This window comes from Leptinotarsa decemlineata, unplaced genomic scaffold (assembly GCF_025532065.1).
Source record: "Leptinotarsa decemlineata unplaced genomic scaffold, Ldec_3_MD MMD2_tig00001019_RagTag_RagTag, whole genome shotgun sequence".
Taxonomy (NCBI): Eukaryota; Metazoa; Arthropoda; class Insecta; order Coleoptera; family Chrysomelidae; genus Leptinotarsa; species Leptinotarsa decemlineata.
In genome coordinates this window covers 4,487,977-4,510,502 of record NW_027412557.1, presented here as the reverse complement: position 1 = coordinate 4,510,502, position 22,526 = coordinate 4,487,977, and the positions used below count along the sequence as shown (strand labels likewise).

Below are 22,526 nucleotides of genomic sequence, written 5' to 3'. Positions count from 1 at the left end.
ATGTTGAACTTGCATCCTGATGTCGTTTTCCCGGTATTCATATGGCGGACTGTGGGGTTCCGTGGTGGAAGAGACTAGCGGTACCTGGCTGTTATCCCAGTAATTGAAGTTGTACCCCTGATCCGGGCAGCTATAGGGTTCGGAGGTTGAATCGGGTTCCATCTCGATGCTAGCTGATCAACTGAATGTTTCATCAGATGATTTCTACTTTTATACTTTCGAGAGGGAGTGGGAGAGGAGTGGGACATTGAGTAGGGGTAAATTGCAGTGTGACATAAGACATATTCAATGAGTAGGGGTAAATTGCAAAGTGACATAAGACATATTCAATGAAAGAGATACTTGAATGGATAAAATACAAATGAAACACTATGAAACATGTCTATTTTTTTATTTTTTAAATTTTCTTCACATGAAATTATTTACAAGTGATTAGAGAACACAAAAATTGATGTGAGGTATTTGTCTAGAAGAACTTGGAATTGAAATAAAAAAATAATAATAATAATAAGAGGAAGTGAAGAAAAATGCTCCAACCATCGCATTTTTCAATGTGTACCAAACCAAAAAACAGTGTACACCCTTTATTTCACTTCCTTTTCCTTTATTCAATATAAACTTAACAAATATAAACTTAAAACTACCATAATTAAATATTCCTAACTAACCTAAAACTAATCTTATATTTACACTTTATCTACAAAAAGAGTGTCCATAACTGTCACTACTTTTTTGTACAGCTCTATCGAAGAGGTCTCTGCTTTACACCTTTCCTGCAGAGATGCATAATTCCGATCTATTTCGGCCATTTCTTTTTGGATTTCCCTCCGTCGGTTAACCATTTCAGCCATTTGTCGCTTCATGGTAACCAACGCGGCCTCGCTAGATCGGGAAGCTCGTTCTGCTTCCTTACATCTCTGCAGAAAAACACTCAACTTTTCACTAACCTCTTCGATAGGCTGTGGCACCAACACCTCAGGATCCGCCGGTGTCGCTGGCAGCGGTGGTAGTCGCACCACCAACGGGGACAATATCACCAACTCCGGGGAAGGAATCCTCGGAGTTTCCACTGCTGCTGGTGCTGCTGCTGGTGTGGAGGCCCTCTTACGAGAGGTCGAAAAACTACCTGCATAAGGATTAGTCCTATTGCAAGTAGCTCGGTACTTTGAAATAGGACCAACCCTTGCTGCAGGTCGTTGGCAAACCTTCTTCACAGCCCTGACTTCCTCCTCCTCCTCGAATAAGTCAGGGCTAGAAGATCTGCACCTAACTCGCGAACGCGAAGTGGTTGCCTGGTCACCCGTCACCGCTCTCGAAGATGCTGCCTCCTCCTGGTCAGCGGACACCGGCAGAATAGACGCCACAGCATTATCCACCTCCTGTGTATTGGTTGCCATTCTGAAAAAGAAGAAATAATACAAAGTTAGTTGATATAAAAAAATAACATTCTTAATTTACTTACTCAAATGTCAAGTTAGTCGTTGGAAGCTACTGCCTTGAAGTGGAGTGGACTGCTCTCGATGAGATGACTTCTCGAACTGAATGTTGTAGAGTGCTCTCCGGAGGGTATCGACTTCGATGCGTGAGTGGTGGGAAAATGGTGGGAGCGCACATGCGCGTTGAGGGTAGGGGTGTACATGCGCAAATGTTGGGAGTCGGGGGCGGGGCTTCGGGGAGGGGCGGGGCTTCGGGGAGGGGCGGGGCTTCGGAAAGGGGGCGGGGCTTCGGGAAGGGGCGGGGTATCCGAAAAGTTGGTGGCGACGGGGGGGGTGGCCCTAACAGACCACGCCCACTGCCTGGGCTCCGCCCAGGTGGGTGGGGCCTCCGGCCCCAGGTAGGCGGGACATCTGGAGAGACATCTACGCCCGCTTCGCGCGCGCGTTCCTAACATAATATGCAACCGAACACCTAACCTAACGTATGTATTAACGTAACCTAACCTAGTACGCTAACCTACCGCTATGCAACCGAACACCTAACCTAACGTATGTATTAACGTAACCTAACCTAGTACGCTAACCTACCGTAAGTCATAATCTTACCTAACCTACAGTAACTATTAACCTAACCTAACCTAACCTAACCTAACGAGGGAATACTAACCTAACACCTAACCTAACGTAAGTATGCAGCTAACCTAACGTAACTATTAACCTAACCTAACGAGGGAATACATTCACCATGTTGGTTCCATTAATACATCATCAGTTGGTTTTGGTTTTGGTTGTATTATTCTATGATTTGGATTAATGTTCAGTCCTGGATATCCCAGTCCACCTGATGATGATGGCCTGACTTTATAGTTTCTCTCCAAAACTTCTTTATGGTTTTTCTCCAATACTTCAACTCTCTGTTCCAGTACATCATACTTTTTCATTGTAGTCCCTGTTATGTTTGACATAGCATAAAATTTTTTATTTGTAGACGCTGTTATGTCAGACATTTTTATGTCTACATCACTTGTAAGTTTGTCAAATTTACGAGTGAAAGTTATCCGAGCCTCTGCAATTTTATCGTCAAATGCTTGCCGGGCGTCCCGAGCAATATTGCCTATTGTGGATTGTATTGCAGCTTGTAGGGCTAGAAGTATAACTTCTTTTGCTCCATTAATTTCCCCCTCAAGATATGATACAGTTACACAATCACTCTTGTCAATTGGTTCACTTGTATTTTTCAATATTTTCCTTTGCATGTCATAATGACCATCTTTTGTTAATTTAAAACCATTCCCAGGAGGACCTCGATTGACATTACCACCCCATTTTCTTTTTCTACCAAACTTATCGATTGTTTTAGACATTGTGCACTCTACGATGATTCTCTTCAAACTGATATTTCTGTCATTTACATTATACTATATATTGCAGTAATTGATTAGGGAAATAGAAATAATACAAATAAAATTTTAATCATTTTATATTCATTACAGTAATACATATACATACATACATAATACATTAATATCACATTACTTCTATCATATATTATTAATTATAAATGGCTACATAAATATCAATATTGAATTTTCCGGTTTTGAAGATATTGAATGATATTTCAATCATTGATCTCGGCAGATAATAAATTAATCAATTGATCCAATGGAGTCTCCTGAGATTGTGATTGTTGAATAATATTACTTATCCAACGAATGTTCTCATTTGGATCGTTTTCATAAAATTCAATATCATTATGACCCCAAGGAAGAGTGTGGGTAGTATTCGGAATGATAAATCGTTTATCGTCGTGATATGATAATGCAACTTTATTTTTTAATTCAGTATACATATCATGTAACACGCTTCTAAATGAATTCATCTTTCTGAATATCATACCACCTTGTTCGACGATTTTTTGATAATCTTCGCATGTCAATTCATTCTTTATTACAGATCGTTTAACCCCTTTGGCTTTCTTAAATTCACCATCAACAGATTTCACATAATATGCTTTAGCACCTGTACCATAAAAACTCATGATTGGATCATTTGGAAATTCATCTTTGAAGTTACCCAAGACTGAACTTGTTACTGGAATATTGAATTGGTTAACTATACTGTAATTGGATGTATCAAATCTACTTATGTTAGTTTTTATGAATTCATAAAAATTTTCTGTGTTTACTTTAAGAATGAGCGAGTCGGTATCTGTGTAAAGTAAAGAGACATTTTCATCAAAGTGTTGTTTGATGCATCCATAGAAAAAGTCATACATGACTGTTTTAGATAATTCTAATATGGAAAATCCCAAATATAATGGTTTATCGTAATGAACCTTCACTCTACCCAATTGAATGGCAACGAAATTATCATTGAAAATTGAACAATTTTTGAAATTTGGTTTGGCTATGAGAGTGCTGGCACCTATATTTTTCTTTATATTTTCCCAATGTGTAACGAGTCTAACATCAATTCGATTATCTACATTCTCCATTGTCTTTCCATACACCGCATTATTCATTAGTTCATAGAAATCTTTAACAGATTTGTTGTTAGACCTATTACGCATTTCAGTATTAAGATCTATATAGGGTTTCATCCAGCATGATTGTTTGAATTTCAATACTCTATGTGTATTCATTACAATCAATCCATTTTTGACAGCTTGCTGTAGATTCCTATAATGAACAATATATTTTCTTTTATCATTCAAATTTGGAATTAATTTGGGAATTTTCGATTGTGTACGAGGTGGTATTATTTTTTCGACTAAAAATGGAAGGTCAGAATGTTTATCATGCAACTCTTGTGGATAATGAATGTCCACTTCAAATACATACCCATACGGACTATCAGTACTCACATCCATCACATCAAGATTAAGAATTTCATTTGGTGTCAACCATGTAAATTCACTTGTTGGTAGAGGTTGTGACATACTGTGACCGTATAGATTTGTTGCATCTAAATATGTAATGAATGTGGAAGGTTCATTGGGATTATAATTGGGTAAAAATCTATTATTTGCTATATGTTTCCTCTCGCTACATTGACTAATTCCACCTCGTATACCTTTTTGAAAAAAGTGAATCATATCAATGTCAGTTAGTAATTCCAATTCAACATTAGTGAACTTCAACATGGCATCCCATGATAATCCAGGTGCAGTGTAATATTGTGCCGGATCTAAGTTATATATCTCTAAACTTGTGGTGCGGAAGTTTTCAAAAATATCACATAGTAGCAATACATCCGACTTCAAATACAAATCAGAGTATTCCCCCAAATTCTGACACTCGAATAAATTCCAAACATTTCTAGCCCTATCATAATCAGTTTCCAATATATGTTCACAATTGAGTGTGTCATAAAACTGATTTTTTGTCGGAAGTAATGGATAATTCAATTTGTCAATGTCATCAACAAAACTATATGGAAATACACCTTTCTGTCTCATCAAATTGAATTTCTCAATTTGTGGGAAATGTTTGTGCATCTCCAAACATTGATCGGAGGTCAAGTTTGCACCCAACTTCTCCAACGAATTAGTCATAAATTTATAACTATCGATAAATCTCATTTTGAGATAATTCTTCCTAACCACACCATCTTTATCGGTATAGCTGTGTGTAAAGAGATGCTTCGTGAAAGATATATATTTCTCCTTAGTTTGCGGGATAACATCAACTTTCTCTTTATTCCTATACAATTCTTTTATGAATAAATGACAATCATAACCACTTAAATTATGAAAAATGATAGGTATGAAGTTTGGTATTTTGAAATTTAAATTACATTTCGAGTGAGCGGCATGTGATCTTTTCTTTCCTGTGACATGACAATGATCTCTTACTTTGACTTCACCATCAGTAAATGCTTTATTACATATACCACAAGTTCTGGCTGCAGCAAACTGTTCTTCTTCTTCGACAGTTTGTGTATCCATTGGTTTAGGGTTTCTGAGATGATTTTCATGTATCTCTTTCAAATCATCTTCAATGCTACTCACAAATTTCTGAGCTGCATCTACACCCCTATATGTAACAAATTTTGACAAATCATCATTATATGAACACTTTATCAAATAAGCAAATGAATATGGGGCATGTTTGAATGTTTTAATCGTGTATGAACTTCCAGGATTTGGCTCATTCACATGAATCGGTTTAAGCACTGATTCAAAATCAGCATACACTACAAATGGTACCCTCATTTGCCTCTCAAAGTTTTCAAACATTAGTTTATTTTCCGCAACCATTCTACCATATTTATTGATCTTTAAATTAGTAGTTGGTGTTGTGGTACTAATGTGATTACAATCATACATATTATGACGTAAAAGCAATCTCTCATCAGAAAAATATATCAAACATCCGTCACAAAAATATTTTTTCTGTCTATGAGCTGATAGTTGATTAGAAACTAATCTTGAAAGATCTTTGATCCAACAATAGTGACCATTACCGGAGTCATCAGTTATAAACAACAAATTGACATGTCTCCGGAGTCTTCTCTGTGAGTATCGCAATGGACCAATCACTTCATACTTTATTTTACCCTTCTCAAATGTACTCTCTAAACCGTAAACATTAATTGAAATATCATTCCTATCTTCGAATATTTCGATACTCTTATTATTAACTTTAACCGGAAAATCCATACCTGTGACATCTAAAACAGTGGAAAAATGTGGATATGACGTAAGTTCGGACACTCGACTATCTGCAGGATATAATGCTGATGTTATAGCCCAAGCAAAACAATATTGATCTTCATTACGAACATTCACAACAGCTTTCTTCCATTGAATACATTGAGGCAGCTTCACATATGAACGTCCTTCCAGTGGACTGTATTTATTAATGTTGACCTCGAGAAACAATATTTTTTCACAAGTCCAACCTGAAGTATAAAAAAAAATATTACTATTCAATCTTATTGAAATTTTTAAAAAATAAATACCTGAGTCACGATCCTGGAACTCAGTCGTTTGAGCCACAATTACATCACGGAATCCATCAAAAACAGCATTCAAATCTGAAGATTGGTCCACTATTTTATTTTGGGAATTAAATGACTTCGTGTCCCTCGAATCATCAGTCTGAAGAATATAATTCCCAAAAACTTAAATATTCACCTTGATGCTTTTATGGATCCTGATGGCTGATTCCAGTAATTCAATGACCTTCTGCCTAATCTCATTGAAAAATGACATGTAGTCACTGGTTACAATCGAACTCTCCACCCTGTATGTAGCAATGCGGCAATTGAATGCATTCGTTATAATTTGAACACCGTCAGACAATTGAACACATGCATTATTTTTATGACTCATGGTTCTTCGGTGAGAATTCACTTGGGTCATAGGAATTGTCACATTACAACAATTGCACGTATACATAGGTGTTGCATTATCCACTCTCACCCGTTTCACTGCAGGCCCTCCTTGGCAACTCTGGAGCTGATGCCGACGAAGATTATCACTACGAGTGAAAGATTTACCACAGTCACAGGAATACATTTTATATAATAGTTCTCACTAACTCACTTGATGTAAACTGACATAGCCAACACTCGTACGCTTCTTAAATACACTCTGATAGGACCCGTCAAGACGTCATAGCCAACCCCACTTCTCAACTACATGCGCCAAGATTACCTCCCAACTGAATGCGATAACAGATGTCGATATACGAGCAAGCAGTGGTCGTTGCGGTCTCGGAGAGGGTAGACGTTAGGCAGACGGTCCTCGGCTGCCGTGGTGTCACCATCGATAGCGGGGCTAGAGCAATGCGTTACATCACAACCTTCATCGCTTCGGGAGAGGTGAGGGCAGACCGATGAATACGCATTACTCTGCCACACGTCGTGGAGTGAACATGTCGCTCTCTAGCCGTTGAACGGTTATTGCTGTGACGTCACTCCACTACTAACTTGGTGCCCTAACACCGATGGAGCATTTATTACTTGGAGGATCTTCGAAGTATGCAGACGTATGTTTGTACATAGACAAACAAGCACATGATGAAACCCTGTACCGTGCATTCTCCTACACACACACACACATAAACACACAAAATCTCATATGAAAAAAAAATCTGAACGATCCATGCACCAGACACTTCAAGGTCACAACGCCTTGACTTCACTGCACAACAAAAAAAGCAAATAACACGTCATATTGGTGGGGGGGAGGATTAGAACCGGGAAAAAAATTCTGAACGATCCATACACCACACCCTTCAAGGTCACATCACCTTGACTTCACCAAACAACAACCAATAAAAAAAGCAATTATTACGTCATAGTGGTGGGGGGAGGCCGAGAATCAGCTGTAAACAACTACTATAGGGCATAGGCATTTTTGTTTATTTTGCCAGGTGTATACTCTATTTCGTAGTCGTACTCTTCTAATTTGAGTCTCCAACGTGCCAGCCTACTACCTGGGTCTTTTATTGAAAAAAGCCAAGTGAGGGGTTTATGGTCAGTGATGAGTTTGAACTTTCTTCCGAACAGATATGGTCAAAAGTGTTTCACAGCCCATACAATCGCTGAAAGTTCTCTGTCAATCGTAGAGTACTTTGATTCAGCGTTGCATAGTGTTCTGGAGGCATATGCTATCGGAAGGTCTTTTCCTATCGGTCCTTGTGAAAGAACAGCTCCTATTGCAAATGCGCTAGCATCTGTCGTTAAGAGGAAAGGTTCTTCGAAGTTGGGATAAATCAACATTGGACTAGAAGTAAGGGCCAATTTTAATTCGTTGAATGATTTCAAACATTCTGAGTCGAATTTAAATGCGGTATCTTTTTGTAGTAATTTTGTGAGTGGTTTGGAAATTTTGGCAAAATTTGGTATGAAGCGTCGATAATAACCAGCTAAGCCTAAAAAGGATTTGATTTCTTTTGGGTTTTTTGGTTGGGGGAATTCTTGGATGCATTCAACTTTGGAGGGGTTTGGTTTAACGCCGTTTTTTCGTGATTACGTGTCCAAGATAAGCGACTTCTTTCCTTGAAAATTCGCATTTGTCAGGCTGAATTTTCAAGTTGGCTTTCCTTAGTCTTTTGAACACTTCTGTCAGTCTTGAAATATGTTCGTGGATCGTTGGTGAGTATATAATGATATCATCCATATATACAAGACAGCGCTCGTTTTGGTTGGAACGTGGATGGTGCGTTCTTTAATCCAAAAGGCATACGGGCAAATTCATAGTGACCGTTCTCAACAGAGAAGGCTGTTTTTGGAACGTCTTTTGGGTCGATTTCGATCTGGTGAAATCCTGACGCAAGATCGAGGGTGGTAAAATACTGACATTTTCCAAGCTGGTCTAGCAGGTCGGAAATGTTGGGTAACGGATATTTATCGGCTACTGACAGTTCGTTCAGTTTTCGATAGTCAATCACAACACGCCATTTGGGTTTTCCTGAAGCATCTAGCTTTTTCGGTACTACCCAAACAGGGGATGACCATGGGGATGTCGAATGTTGAATGATATCTTGATTAAGCATTTTGGAAATTTGGGTTTTGACTTCTTCTTTGTGAATATGAGGGTATCTGTAAGATTTTGTAAACACGGGTCTCGCATTGTTAGTTTCGATTGTGTGTTTAATTCCATGTGTGAAGGTGAGATTGTCGCCTTCAAGATAAAATATGTCAGAAAATTCTAGGCATAATTCGGTTATCATTTGTTCTTCTTCATGGTTTAAATGGTCAAGTCTGAGTTGGTTTTTTATCACTTGAGTTCTGTCAATTTGTTCTAAATCATCGTGAGAGGTGTTAAAGTTCAAAATTGATTCAAAGTCTGTTATTAGTTCGAGAATAAGGTCTGAAAAATCGATTGTTTTGAGGATTGCGTTGGCATTTATGGTGGATGTCAAAAATTCACCATTTTTGTCGATTTTTACTAAAGCGTTTGGTATTCTGACTTTCTCTTTTTCTTGCGCTAACAGTATAGCGTCGGTATTTTTAAAGTTACTTTTGAGTTTGAATATTCTTTCTGTCCTGGGTTCAATTGAAATTTGGTTTGGTTTCGAATTTTCAGTTACTTCATTATCTATAACTTTGAACAAAGGAACTGTTTTGAAATTTGTAATTAATTGTTTGTTTTTTAGATCAATAATACAATTATAATGTTCCAGAAAATCGGATCCTAATAAACCATCGAATTCAATATCAAGGTTGTGAACATAGACTTTGTGGGGATCATTATCTTTGAAATTGATCAGGGTCGATTCAGCGATTAATCGATTCAGTGATTAATCGATTCAGTTTTTTGATCGGCAGTGAGAGTAGATTTTTGAATACAAGCGTGCATTTTGGCGTTATGTACTTGTAATCTGTTGAAAAATATCAACGCGGTTTCATTTGGTAGCTGTTTTAGTCTTTGCAGGTCTTGGATTAAGGAGGTGAGATCTCGGGTATCACCAAAGTTTAAATTCAGTAGGTGTCTGATCTCTTGATATGTTTCGGGGTTTCGAGAGCTTATCAGTTGGGCAGCTCTTCCGCGAAGTTTGTTTTTAATGTGTATTGTCAAAAGATTTCTTTGATCGCGAGTTGACATTTGGTATGCACAATCGCAAGCATTTGTAAAGGTTGTTAGAAATATTTGGTCTCCTTCAAACTCAGGGACGATCGAAAATATTTCCGACAATTTATATGGTTCAATTTCGGGGATAGGTTCAGGGATTGGTTCAGGGGCATTTTCGTTGTCAGGCATATCGCTCAATTAATCGATTCACTGGACTATAATAAATCAATAATAGCAATACTCAATGCCTTTTTGTTAATTGAACAGTACGATTATTTTGATGATAATTGATCTGTGCAATTATCAACAATTGGTTTTACAATAAGCCAATAATCAATCTGTATGATTATTGCAAATGAAATAAAATTCAATACAATAAACGAGATGAATCTTTGTTGACTTACAGTATTTGTTTCATGGGTGATTCGTCTTGTTCTCGAAGTTTTCCACCAGGGGCTTCACTAGGTGTTCCTTCCGTGGTTTTCTTCAAGTGATGACTCCTCGGGTTCTCTTGGTTTTCACTTTCTCGAAGGGTTCGGTTCTTTGTTTCCTCGAAGGGCTTGGTTCTTTGATTCCTTGAAGGATTGGAATCCACCGCTGTCAGTTAGAATTTTCTTGTTCTAGCAACGTTCAGGAATCCTACCGACTGCGCTAATTTGTTATATCTTGTTTTTCACGATTCACTTTTTAAAAATTGGTTTATTTCTTTATAAACACTTTATTACAATATTGGAATATAATGTGAAAAACTTGGAACATTAACTGAATAAGTAATTGATATGAACTATACTTGAGAATGATTAAATCGTTAATGAACATCTTTCTGACCTCGCAAGGTCTATTTATATGTTTGGTATGAAAAACAATATTTGAACAATGTCAGCAATTGCTTTGTCTGGAGCACAAGTGTTCATCTTGCTGATACTGCACAATTGGCACTTTTAGCAGGAAGCTGTTATCGCTTTGTAATTTAATACGTGTGAGACGCTAATTCGCATATAACATGCATATACAGAACAAGTTAAATAAGAGCTTATAAAGAATAGGTCAGTGTCAGCCCCATATTTTGTAATACAATATACTTAGTTTGTTAGTGGTATGATTGTCCGAATATAGAGAAATTGATTCGGTAGAACAATACGGAAGAACTGGTAATATTTTGGGAGGATGTGCTTCAATCACTTTATGCATTCTAAATGACACAGGAAGTCAAGTTGCACGTATTTTTTCATTTCATTTCAAAATTAATGTAAATATTTTATGGTAAAATTATTTGATATATAAAAACGATAAATTTACGAGAGAAGGATAATATTTTTTTGGATTTTGAAGGAAGTATTGTTATGATTTCACGACCATACCTATATAATAGGAAGCAGATCGAGTAAGGTCAGTCGACTTCCGAACACTTAACAGAAATCACCAGTAGATGACAAATGAGACTTTCAAAAACTACTATGAAATTACTATGGATCTTCTTCAAGTAACGGCCGAATCAATCAGAAAAAAAAGAGACTTTGTTGAAACGTCGTGAGATCAATCCCATTGAGGATAATAGCACCAATATAATAATACCAACTGATGAAGCTATGTTTTATAGTGCAGCGAAACGAATCTTGAATATAACATCATGGATGTTAGATATATTACTTTTATATTCAGTTTGTTGTAGGTATGAAGTAGGTATTAATGAAAACGCAAGTCATTTAGTAATACAATTCCTGTCCATGGCATTATAATTTTTTTTTCATCTACATCTGTTACACATGTAGTTATTTTTTTTGTATTATTATGACTTCTAATGAGTAGTGGGTAATACAAAAGCAAATTATAGGATGAGAATGAATTGAACGTCATCTATACCTCAAATTCCGATGGATAAAAACCGCAGGTCCTAAACAGGTCTGGAATTTCAGATATGGCGATACTGTCCGACACCCTCCTGGGCAAATCTATATTTTCCTGTTGAAGTATTTGCATATAATAAAACAGGTCCTTTATCTCTTGGAAGAGCCATCCTTTATATCCACCTTCAATTAGGCAATAAAATGGTTCCAGTTCTTTTCCTCCTAATACATTCATTACTTCTACGGACCTTGAAATATAAGTTGTGTTTTATAGGAAAAAAAATACAAAATATTATATAAAAGGTGGAGTTAATGGAACGCTTTTAAAAAAATTGTCACTTTTGTGATAAAAATTCATTAGACGAAAGCTGCTGGCAAGATTTTAATATATACCCTAAGTTGAAACTAATAATAATAATACAAGAACCGAAGTTACCTACTCGTAATTTATGATGGTTGATTTGCATCAACTTAAAAACGTATCAAGGTTACTACTCTCGAACTCTCAACTTCATTGAGCTTGTTTGGGACTTCGGCTTTTGAGGGATTTGTTAAAAAACAAACTTCAGTGGCGAATGATTTTAGAAATAAAGATGAAACTGATGAAGTTATACTTAATTGAGGTAGTAACAAGAAGGTACGATAGTTCAAATGTTCCAGATATTACTTTTTGTGTTTTACTTGGCACCGGACAAGTCTGAATTTGATATGTTCACACCATCATTGACAAAAATGATGGTGTGTGATGGTGTATCAATTACAATTGTTTTCGCAAATTCCGATTAAACTACTTGTGTTTGTTATCAGTAACAACAAGTTTCTCTTCATGAAAATATATTTGGATTTTTGATTCCAGTGGCGTCGCAGATGGTTACTTAAATGATATTTATGGTTCAAGTCTGAAGATCTAGGTGGCCATGGTTGAGATTCCCCATGACTTATCCACTAGTGAGCACAAGTATCAGTAAAATATTCACGAGCGGTTACACTAAAATAAGCAGATGTCCCGTCGTGGATAAGCCACTTATTTTGTCTCACTAGATCAGGTACGTCCTTTAAAAATTCTGGCAATGACTCTTCTAGAAATTGTCTATACGTCACACCATTGAGCCGAAGAGGAAGAAAATGCGACCCTATGACATAATCTCCAAAAACTTCCGCCCGTACGTTCACATGAAAATTCCTGCTGAAATCCACTTTCTACGGTAATATGGGGATCTTGGTAGGCTCTCGAATTATTTTTATAAGAGTTCATGATAGCATCCCTTGAAAAACTTGCGTCATCTGTGAATGAAACTTCACAAGTGAAATTGGGATTTTGTACAGCTCTTAAAAGGAACTACTGACAAAAATCTAATCGTCTAAGAAAATCTCGCGGTAAGAGTGCCTGGCCCCGTTACTTGTGGTACGCATACAATAAATTTGTATGCAAAACCTTTCAAATACTGCGATGACCAATATTGAACTGTACAGTTAATTTTCGGGTACTTGTTGAAAAAATGCCCGGCAACTTCCTCTAGTAGTGGTTTCATTATTGTCATCGGTCTACCTGTTTAGTTAAAGATCCAGTTTCGCGCAGACTAGCGTGTAATCTGGCGAAAGTTCTGGTGTAATCTGGCGAAAGTTCTGGTGTAATCTGGCGAAAGTTCTGGTGTAATCTGGCGAAAGTTCTGGTGTAATCTGGCGAAAGTTCTAGTGTAATCTGACGAAAGTTCTGGTGTAATCTGGCGAACGTTCGGGCGTAATCTGGTGAAAGTTTTGGTGCAAGCTGGTAAAAGTTCTGGTGTCATCTGGTGAAAGATATCTCTGTCTCGATAGAGTCGACGGGATCCTGAAGCATTTCCACCTACTATTTTATTAGTCCATAAACGAAATTCATTTCAGCTAATTCATAGTTGTTCATAATGACTTGATAGTATGTACCAACACAACCGTGTTTGCACGCTGAAACAATTTGATGATCCATTCGTGTCATTAACTGTCAAAAAAATTTACGTTACAAGAGACTTGTACCTACTGTGGTTAACAATCATCATTTTCTAATCATTGGTATCATTTTAAATTCTACGAAAAGAAACGGAAGAAGATCCAATAAACACAGTGAAAAAAAAGCAGTGGCGTGGTTAAATCAATTTTCACTTTACAAATTATTGTCGTCAAAGTACATAATTTGTATTCCTTATTTTAATGCATATTAAATGTCTACTTCTAATTTTGCTTTCATACAAATACACTTTAAATGAAAAACTAATTCTTTTTACTATTTGTTTTAAGTTATTCTGTGCGTAAGAGGCTCGCCACGGATACAAAATAGGTAATATTACGCGGGAAGATTTCAAATATGTTACAGAATAACCTAGATTAAACAAATGAAGAAATAATCTTTTCAGTTTAGTGCATTTGTATAAAAGCTTGTCTACAAATATGTTTTTTAATAATTGATCAATCTGAAAAAAATATCAAATTCAAAGAGAAACAGTGGCGTACATTTATTTTAACAATAAATATCAATCAGGTAACCCTCTGCGATGCCAGTGGAATTATTATCCGTTATCTAATTTTATTAAAAGGAGCCTCTCTATACCGTTAATGAAAACTCCTATTTTTATTGAAATCGGCGAAAACACTTTCGAGTTATCAATGAAAAACAATATTTTCCCCGATACTCAGAAACGAAGCAAGTTAGACATGCATACGTTCATATGAACCATTTTTCGTACAATATGACAGGTAATCACCACCGGAAATCAATGACATAATTTAAAATACACCCTCTATAGTTAGGCGTGTGTTGCGGTTTTGTTCAGTGAAAATCTCACAGTAGACTGTTATATACGTTGAATCATTATTGTATATTTCACTAACTATATGAAAAATTAGATCTTTCAGATATACTTCAATCTTAACTTCAATATAAAGAATTCTGCGCAATAGGAATGAGTTGTAGGTGGTGCAAGTAACAAAAGAATAACCCAAGTGGAGAGTAAATTGCCAAAAGTTTTCGTACGACTTTTATAAATTCTTATATTAATTACAATTGAGGTCTTTGCTAACCAAATGATACATGAAAAAATTAGCTTGGGACTTCTTCAGAAAAGTCTCAAATTTCGAATAGGCTGCACCCACCGATTTTGATAAAAACTGTGTGTACTTACGTATTTTGACGTGTGGAAATCCGCAATAAAAATCAATCCCTCATTTCCAGAGTTACCTACAGCCTTCAAAGTTCTAAAAATTCCAAATTTTCACCCTTCTTCTTGCACCTTACAAACTATAGAAAAATACAAGTAGTTATTCACATCACCTTCACATTTTGTTTCACCTTCTTTGACACTTTTCAGTTTAATAACCAAAATTTTTTCTATAAAAAAATCTTCATTAATTGATGGAGCTGCATTTTTCGAAATGTCACTACAATATAACCATACAAGGTAGGGATGTCACCAGAAAACAAATCGATTGTTAAAAATAGTTTTTTATAGGAAAAATGTTCATTATTTATATGAAAAGTGTCAAAGGTGAAATAAAGTGTGAAGGAGATATGGTGAGTGAATACTTATGATTCTATTGTTTGAATTGTGCAAAAAGAAAGCCAAAAAGTTTCGGAATTTTGGAGGTATGTAACTCTGGAAATGAGAGAGAGTGACGCTTTTTTCTTTCAGATTTGCAAAATACATGAGTACACGGCCTATCCAAAGTGTCACCGAGAAAAGTGATCTCTATATTCAAAAGTTTATAAATTCTCTGTCTTAAAATCCGTTTTGTCGTTAACCAGTTGTCGCACCCCTACGAACCCCCATCTCATCAATTCGTCTTTGCATGGAACTATTGCTCAAAGGAATTATTCTGATAATATCTGCCGCTGGTTTATAAAGCACATATTTATTACTTCTTTTATTGCCGGTAAAATTAAATCTGTTTTTCCGTTAATCAGCTGTCGCTACCATACGAACGACAACTCTCAGAAGTCGAAACTTGTGCGAGCTAAAGATTAACGAGGTCTTACCTTTCAACGTGTGCTTCCTAACACTAGTTTTTCATTAAAACAAAATATAATTTATTTGGTCACTTCACATGAGTTCGTGGGATGGTAATTGGGGATTTGGGGTTCAAAGCCACTTTTTCTTTAATAATTGATCTTCCGTTTACCGCCCCATGAACCAATTAATTTGTTTGGCATGTATATAATTCAATCTCCTTCACAGATAGAGGTCACTTTTCCTAAAATGGAAACTTTTCTCACTTTCCTATCTGAATTATGGAAGTCGTACAAGGACTTTTGGCAAATTAACTTCCCCACTTGGGTAGTTGTTTTAATTTTTTTTTAGATTTCACGTGCATCACCTACAACTGACGGCACGAGGTTGAAACTCGTTTTCATTTGACCTTGAAAGGTCAAATGAAAACCATGAAAACAATAAAAATTGATGCACGAATAAGAATTTTTCAAGAAAAATAATTGTTCGCAAAGAGTGTTCTCCAAGGAAATTGAAGAAATTTTCAATTTGATCATTCGTTTACAATAACTTTCGTTTCACAACAAATATCAAGATAAATTCAAGATATTAAATAATTGAAGGAATATGTTATATATTTAATGATAATAAGAGAAAAGTTACTATGTTTATCTATAACTTGTATTTCAATTAAGGTGAAAGAGTTATATGTTTATCACATCTATGTAGTCTGTGTATGAAATATATTGTTACCTTGTTTTTATTTTCCATTTGAAGACACAATGATCATTTACACCGAACGTGAAAATATATTCTCCATGGTTGGATAAGACAAAGTCCTGAAGCTGAAAAATATAATAATATAGAGGAGAGGAAGATGGTTTTTAGAGATTACTTTCACTCAATAGCCACCAATGAAAAATAATGATTAAATTTTTAAATTGAGAGGTGTAATAAGAAACTATATCCCATAAAACAAAAAAAGGTTTTTTAAATTTGATTCATTTATCTTGAAAGAACAAAATTTAAATAGAACAAAATATATCATAAATTCTTGAGTATTGAGGATTGTATCTAATTCAATAAAGTTTTCACAATTTCAGTGATACCATTGATAGACCGGGAGCCCGTGACAGAAATTTTGACCCTATTTTTTATCGTCTGCCTTTTTCAGAGGACATATTTACAGCCACAAGCAACATTATTATGCGTTAAACGAATTTTTTTTTCATGTTACAAATGCTCAAACATTAACTGTAGTTTGCATAAAAAAAAGCTTCTTTGACCAACATTTTACCGTCTGCCATTCATGCAACTGGAAGGCTAGGTTACACAACCCACAAAAAATAATTGGCAGACGGTTACATGGTGTTCTGGCTAAAGCATGAATTTTTTATTTAACAAAAAAAGATAGTTAACTAAAATCAATTTTTTACCGTCCGCCAAGCACAACGTAGACTAACAGTAGCATGAACGAATTTTCACAAGGCAGACGGTTTGCCGGTTAAATAATAATTTATAGGCATTAGTTAATTAACAATTTTTTCACAGTGTCTCTGAATCATTTTTTACCGTATCGTATAAAACTTGGTAACATATAAACTCCAGTATTAAAAATTAATGGCAGACGAATAGACCGTGTTTATACAACTGAAAAATATTTTTTAATTTGTTGAAAACATTAATTACATTTACCGACATTTTACCGTCTGCCATTGTTTCCTTGCAATATATATTATTATTAGGTAGACTAATTGTCAATTGGCGGACAAATTAACCGTGTTTATACAAGTGAAAAATATTTTTCAATTTGCAAAAAAACCTAATAACTTTGACCAACGTTTTACCGTCTGCCATTGTTTCCTTGAAATATACAGGGTGTAACTGAATAAGTGTAAAACATTTAAGGAGGTGATTCCTCATCGAAAAAAAAATAGGATCTTTCATATAAAGAAACTTCATTGAAGCATCCCTTGTTAAGATACAGCCCCTTAAAGGGGGTACATAAAATTTGTATAACAATTTTTTTCACAAGCACTAAAAACGTTACAATATTGAAATTAACCTGACGTTTTGTACTACCAAAAAGACACTTAGCCAGTAATTTATTTGGTTTACCCTATGGTTGTAAGGGGTGGAAAACGCAACCCCTAAAATTTATTTCCAATGTAACTTTTTGTCTCATTATTTGTATACCATTTAAAAATGTATTTTCGATAGTCTGTTTCATTCTAAACAAAAAATGTCTCTTGGGTTTTTTTGCCCAAAATAAACCAGTTCGCAGCAAAAAATTATTTTACGAACAACTACAGAGATACATCGTCATAAATGCGAACTGGATTTATTGTTATTTTGTAGTTAGTACCTGCATTAAACGATTAAAGGGTAATAAACAAAACTAATTTATTAATAACAAAACACACAACATGTAGAAATCATAGTAAATGTTCAATATGTCTACCTTCAGACATTACGCATGCGTCTAGACGTCGGCACATTGAGCCACGTATTCGCTCAAATATTCCTGGAGTCTCTCTGATTACCCTGCACGCATCGATGATGCGGTTTCTTAAGTCCTCTAAATCGCGAACAGGAGTACGATGAACCAAATGCTGTAAATGGCCCCAAATAGAGAAATCGAGAGAATTGAGATCCGGGGATCGAGCGGGCCAGTTCTGTGGTCCTCCTCGACCTATCCACTGATTTGCATATGCTGACGTGAGCCCCATCATGCATAAAAAACATATCCCTTTTGATTCCTAAAGGAACTTCCTCCAGCAGTACTGGATGCACTTCTCTTAAAAATTGAACGTATGCCTCACCATTTAATCGAGGAGGTAGAAAATGAGGCCCAATCAAATCATCCCCAATAACTCCGAGCCACAAGTTAAGAGAAAACTGTTCTTGATGATTAGTTTCGACAATAGCGTGAGAGTTTTCATCAGCCCATATGTGGTAATTATGAAAACTAATTATCTTGTCCCGAAAAAACTACATTCGTTTGTGAATTCTATCGTCTTCAGAAAGTCACATTTCCAGCATCCAATTGCAAAATTCAAGACGGTTCGGAAAGTCTCGCGGTAACAGTGCCTGAACTCGTTGCAGATGGTAAGGGTATAAGGGTTGTTCCTTTAAAATTCGAAATACCGTCATATGATCAACATTTAGCTGGAAAGCAATCTTTCTAGTACTGGTAGTAGGTTGTTCTTCAATCAAATTAAGTACTGCTTCCTCAAGCTGTGGTGTTCGTACTTCTCGATGGCGACCACAATCCTGCGTTCTTTTGTCGAATGAACCATATTCTCGTAATCGTTGATGAAGTCGAGCAAATATTCTATGTGTAGGATGCTGCCGTTGAGGATACATTTCAGCATATCTTCTAGAAGCTTCTAAACCATTCCCCTGCGACAGACCGTAAACGTAATGCATATCAGCCATTTTCTCATTTGTGTATGACATTTTAATGACAAGTGACTTATTAAAGTAACAAATTAAGAACAGAACAACAACACACAATTAGTATTAATTCAATTTCGAAAATTCACAAACTGAGAGCGTCATACCAATTTAATTGTCACTATCGCTAATAGCGACCTACTAGATAGATTAGTTTCGTATTTTCGTATTTATGACTCATTTATGACGAGAGACATTTTTTGTTCAAAATGAAACAGGCTATCGGAAATAAATTTTTGAATGGTAAACAAAAAGACAAAAAGTTACATTGAAAATAAATTTTAGGGGTTGCGTTTTCCACCCCTTCCACCCTGGCTAAGTGTCTCTTTGGTAGTACAAAACGTCAGATTAATTTCAATATTGTAACTTTTTTAGTGCTTGTGAAAAAAATTGTTATCAAATTTTATGTACCCCCTTTAAGGGGTTGTATCTTAACAAGGGATGCTCCAATGAAATTTCTTTATATGAAAGATCCTATCTTTTTTTCGATGAGGAATCACCTCCCTAAATGTTTTACACTTATTCTGTTACGCCCTGTATAATTATTAAGTAGACAACCTGTCAATTGGCAGAAGAATCGACCGTGTTTAGACGAGAGTGGTAGACAATTTGTGATGACACAAGTGTCAATGTTACTTCAAAATTTGGTTAAAGGAAACAATTGCAGATTCATAAATGTCACATAAATCGGCCGGGTTCGTGGCTTTCAGTTTTGCGCTGGTTTACCTGCATTCCATGCCTTAACCGGCTGTTATTTTACACCAGTTTTTTACAAAAAAGAAAAAAAAACCTTTGTCGATTTTAATGGGCAACGAAAAGTTTGAAAAAGCTTTTGCAGATTTGGCGAATCGTTTTTTTTTTGGTTGCCGACACACTGCACCAATAATCGAATAATTTGTGTGCCGTCTGTATGCAACAACCAAATATAAGTTATCCAAAGTCTCAAGAATGAAGCGTGAGTTCGGATATTTGAAATACATTACAGAGTGATAGATGACATGGAGTCTTTCAAGAAATAAGTCACATCGTTTGACGCATCAAATCTACTACCATGTGCCAGAGAGTTACAACAACAAATTTGAAGAGCAGCATATATATATATATATATATATATATATATATATATATATATATATATATATATATATATATATATATCAAACATATATATGAAAAAATTCCATCTCAATTAGACCCATTAAATTATGGCTGGTGTCCATATGATAATGGACAGTATACATTTAACTGGTTCGAAGTACCTGATACGCCTGAAAACATTCAAGAAAATTATATAAACATCTGCAGGTATGTAAGTATTTAAGAAATTATGAGAACTCAATGAAATGAAAATCCAGCATGAAAATATCGAAAATGCTATCTTACGTAATTAATCGAAATTAAATAAATGTAGTAGCATATGTTCACGTATCGTTAAATAATTTTGCATTTTTTTCACATCCTTTAAACTGTATCACGAAAATTGATTATTAGATTACTACCTTATTTTTTGTTGTAGATCGTACTGAATTTGCTCATCTCGATGATGAGGAAGTTGCGGATTTGGGAAATGAAAATATTGCTGAAGATCATGCTGATGATGATAATGATGATGATTCAGAAGGCAGTATAACGAGCCATGTTAGCGTTGATTTGAATATTTCTCAAGAAACTATTGAATCAGATGAAAGTTATTTAGTTTTCATGTCGATATTGTAATAAAAATATTGTTTATGTATTCTTAAATCTCGTACATTCATCATTATTTATTCCCACTTCATCAAATCAACTGCTGAAAAAAGTGGCAATAGAAGTTGTATCGTTTTAGGGGTGTTCTCCACAGAAATTGATGAAAATCTCCTATGAAGTAACATTGACACTTGTGTCATAAAAAATTGTCTACCACTCTCGTCTAAACACGGTCTATTCGTCTGTCAATTGACAGTTCGTCTATTCAATATTTATATGAGATTGCACGGAAACAATGGCAGACGGTAAAACGTTGGCCAGAGTTTTTTTTTTGCAAATAAAAAAATATTTTTCACTTGTATAAACACGGTTAATTTGTCTGCCAATTGACAATTAGTCTACTTAAGAATCATATACACTGTGTCCGTAAAGTATGGAACAAATTCATTTTTAGCTAAACAGGTCATTTTAAGAAATAATCCTGAAACACGTCGATTTTTGATGTTAATTTACCGTATTTTAAAATAATAGTCTAATATACAGGGTGAATTACGTTCGAGTAATGACGTCACCGTCATTTTTTTAAATGGAACACCCCCATTTTGTCTCAATTTTCGGATTACTCTAGCTGAGCTGATTCCAAAAATGTATAACATGTTGATTCCAATTGGTACAGGGTGGACAAAAATACAGTAGTTGTGTGTGTGCTAATAAAGTAACGCGTAACATTCTTTATTAGGTAAATTAATAATATTATCAAAAATACTTATTGTCTAGCGGACAGAATATGCTGGAATATATGACTTTATATTAAATGTTCGAACTGCAGCCCTTGCTGTATTTGACAGTAACCCAAACGGTGTACAAATTCTTGTTGAACCTTGTGTATGGTTTCTTGCGTAATATTGTTTATTTCTGTTCGAATTTTCACTTGTACATCTTCAATATTTGCTGGTTTCGTTTCATAAATAACATTCTTCAGATGGCCCCACAGAAAATAATCCAAAGGATTTAAATCAGGTGACCTCGCTGGCCGTTCAGTGGGTCCACGTCTACCAATCCACCTGTTCGGAAAAATTTCATCTACGTACCTTCTAACATCTACAGCATAATGTGGAGGTGCACCATCCGGTTGAAACCATAAACTTTCATCAAAACCTCCAGGATTACGTCTGCTGGGAAATAAATTACGTAAAGTAGGTACGAGATACCCCCTTAAAAACTCAAGGTACTTTGCCCCGTTTAAATTACCTTCGATAAAGTAGGGTCCAATGATTCGATTTCGTACAATTCCAGCCCATACATTTACCTTTTGAGGGTATTGTGTATGATGCTCACGCATCCAGTGGGGGTTTTCTTTTGCCCAGTATCTACAATTCTGACGGTTAACCTCACCATTTAACGTAAAAGTGGACTCATCAGAAAAAATAATGTTTTGTATCAAGAGAGGGTCTCGGTGACATTTATCAATCATTTCTTCGCAAAATTGGAGTCGTCTATCGGGATCATCTTCGTTTAATTCTTGCACAAGTTTGATTTTATAAGGATGCCTTTTTTCAAGCTTCAATAGTTTGTGTACCGTTGTTTTGCCAACACCGATTTCGCGACTAACTTTACGAAC

General features: G+C 35.7%; 2 protein-coding genes and 1 long non-coding RNA gene across 5 annotated transcripts in view; 1 reads left to right on the top strand and 2 right to left on the bottom strand.

Annotated features, from left to right (window-relative positions):
- The window catches only part of LOC111516674 (cilia- and flagella-associated protein 251), a 97,781-nt gene that overhangs the window by 24,042 nt on the left and 51,213 nt on the right, over positions 1-22,526 (bottom strand). For all 3 annotated transcript variants that reach the window (XM_074175378.1, XM_074175377.1, XM_074175376.1), the window contains 2 exons: positions 16,517-16,608; positions 11,824-12,055 (listed from right to left, as the gene is read on the bottom strand). In XM_074175378.1, the coding sequence (XP_074031479.1) occupies positions 11,824-12,055; positions 16,517-16,608 (324 nt within the window). The remainder of the gene's footprint in view (positions 1-11,823; positions 12,056-16,516; positions 16,609-22,526) is intronic.
- Positions 562-1,675, bottom strand: LOC141482312 (uncharacterized). The gene is made up of 2 exons (XM_074175374.1): positions 1,463-1,675; positions 562-1,398 (listed from the first exon to the last, which is right to left on the bottom strand). Exon 2 carries the CDS (start codon positions 1,395-1,397, stop codon positions 687-689), a length of 711 nt encoding a protein of 236 aa, XP_074031475.1. The 5' UTR covers position 1,398; positions 1,463-1,675; the 3' UTR covers positions 562-686.
- On the top strand, positions 20,372-20,962 carry LOC141482313 (uncharacterized). Its single transcript, XR_012465454.1, has 2 exons — positions 20,372-20,524; positions 20,736-20,962. It is a non-coding gene; the product is annotated as an uncharacterized lncRNA (long non-coding RNA).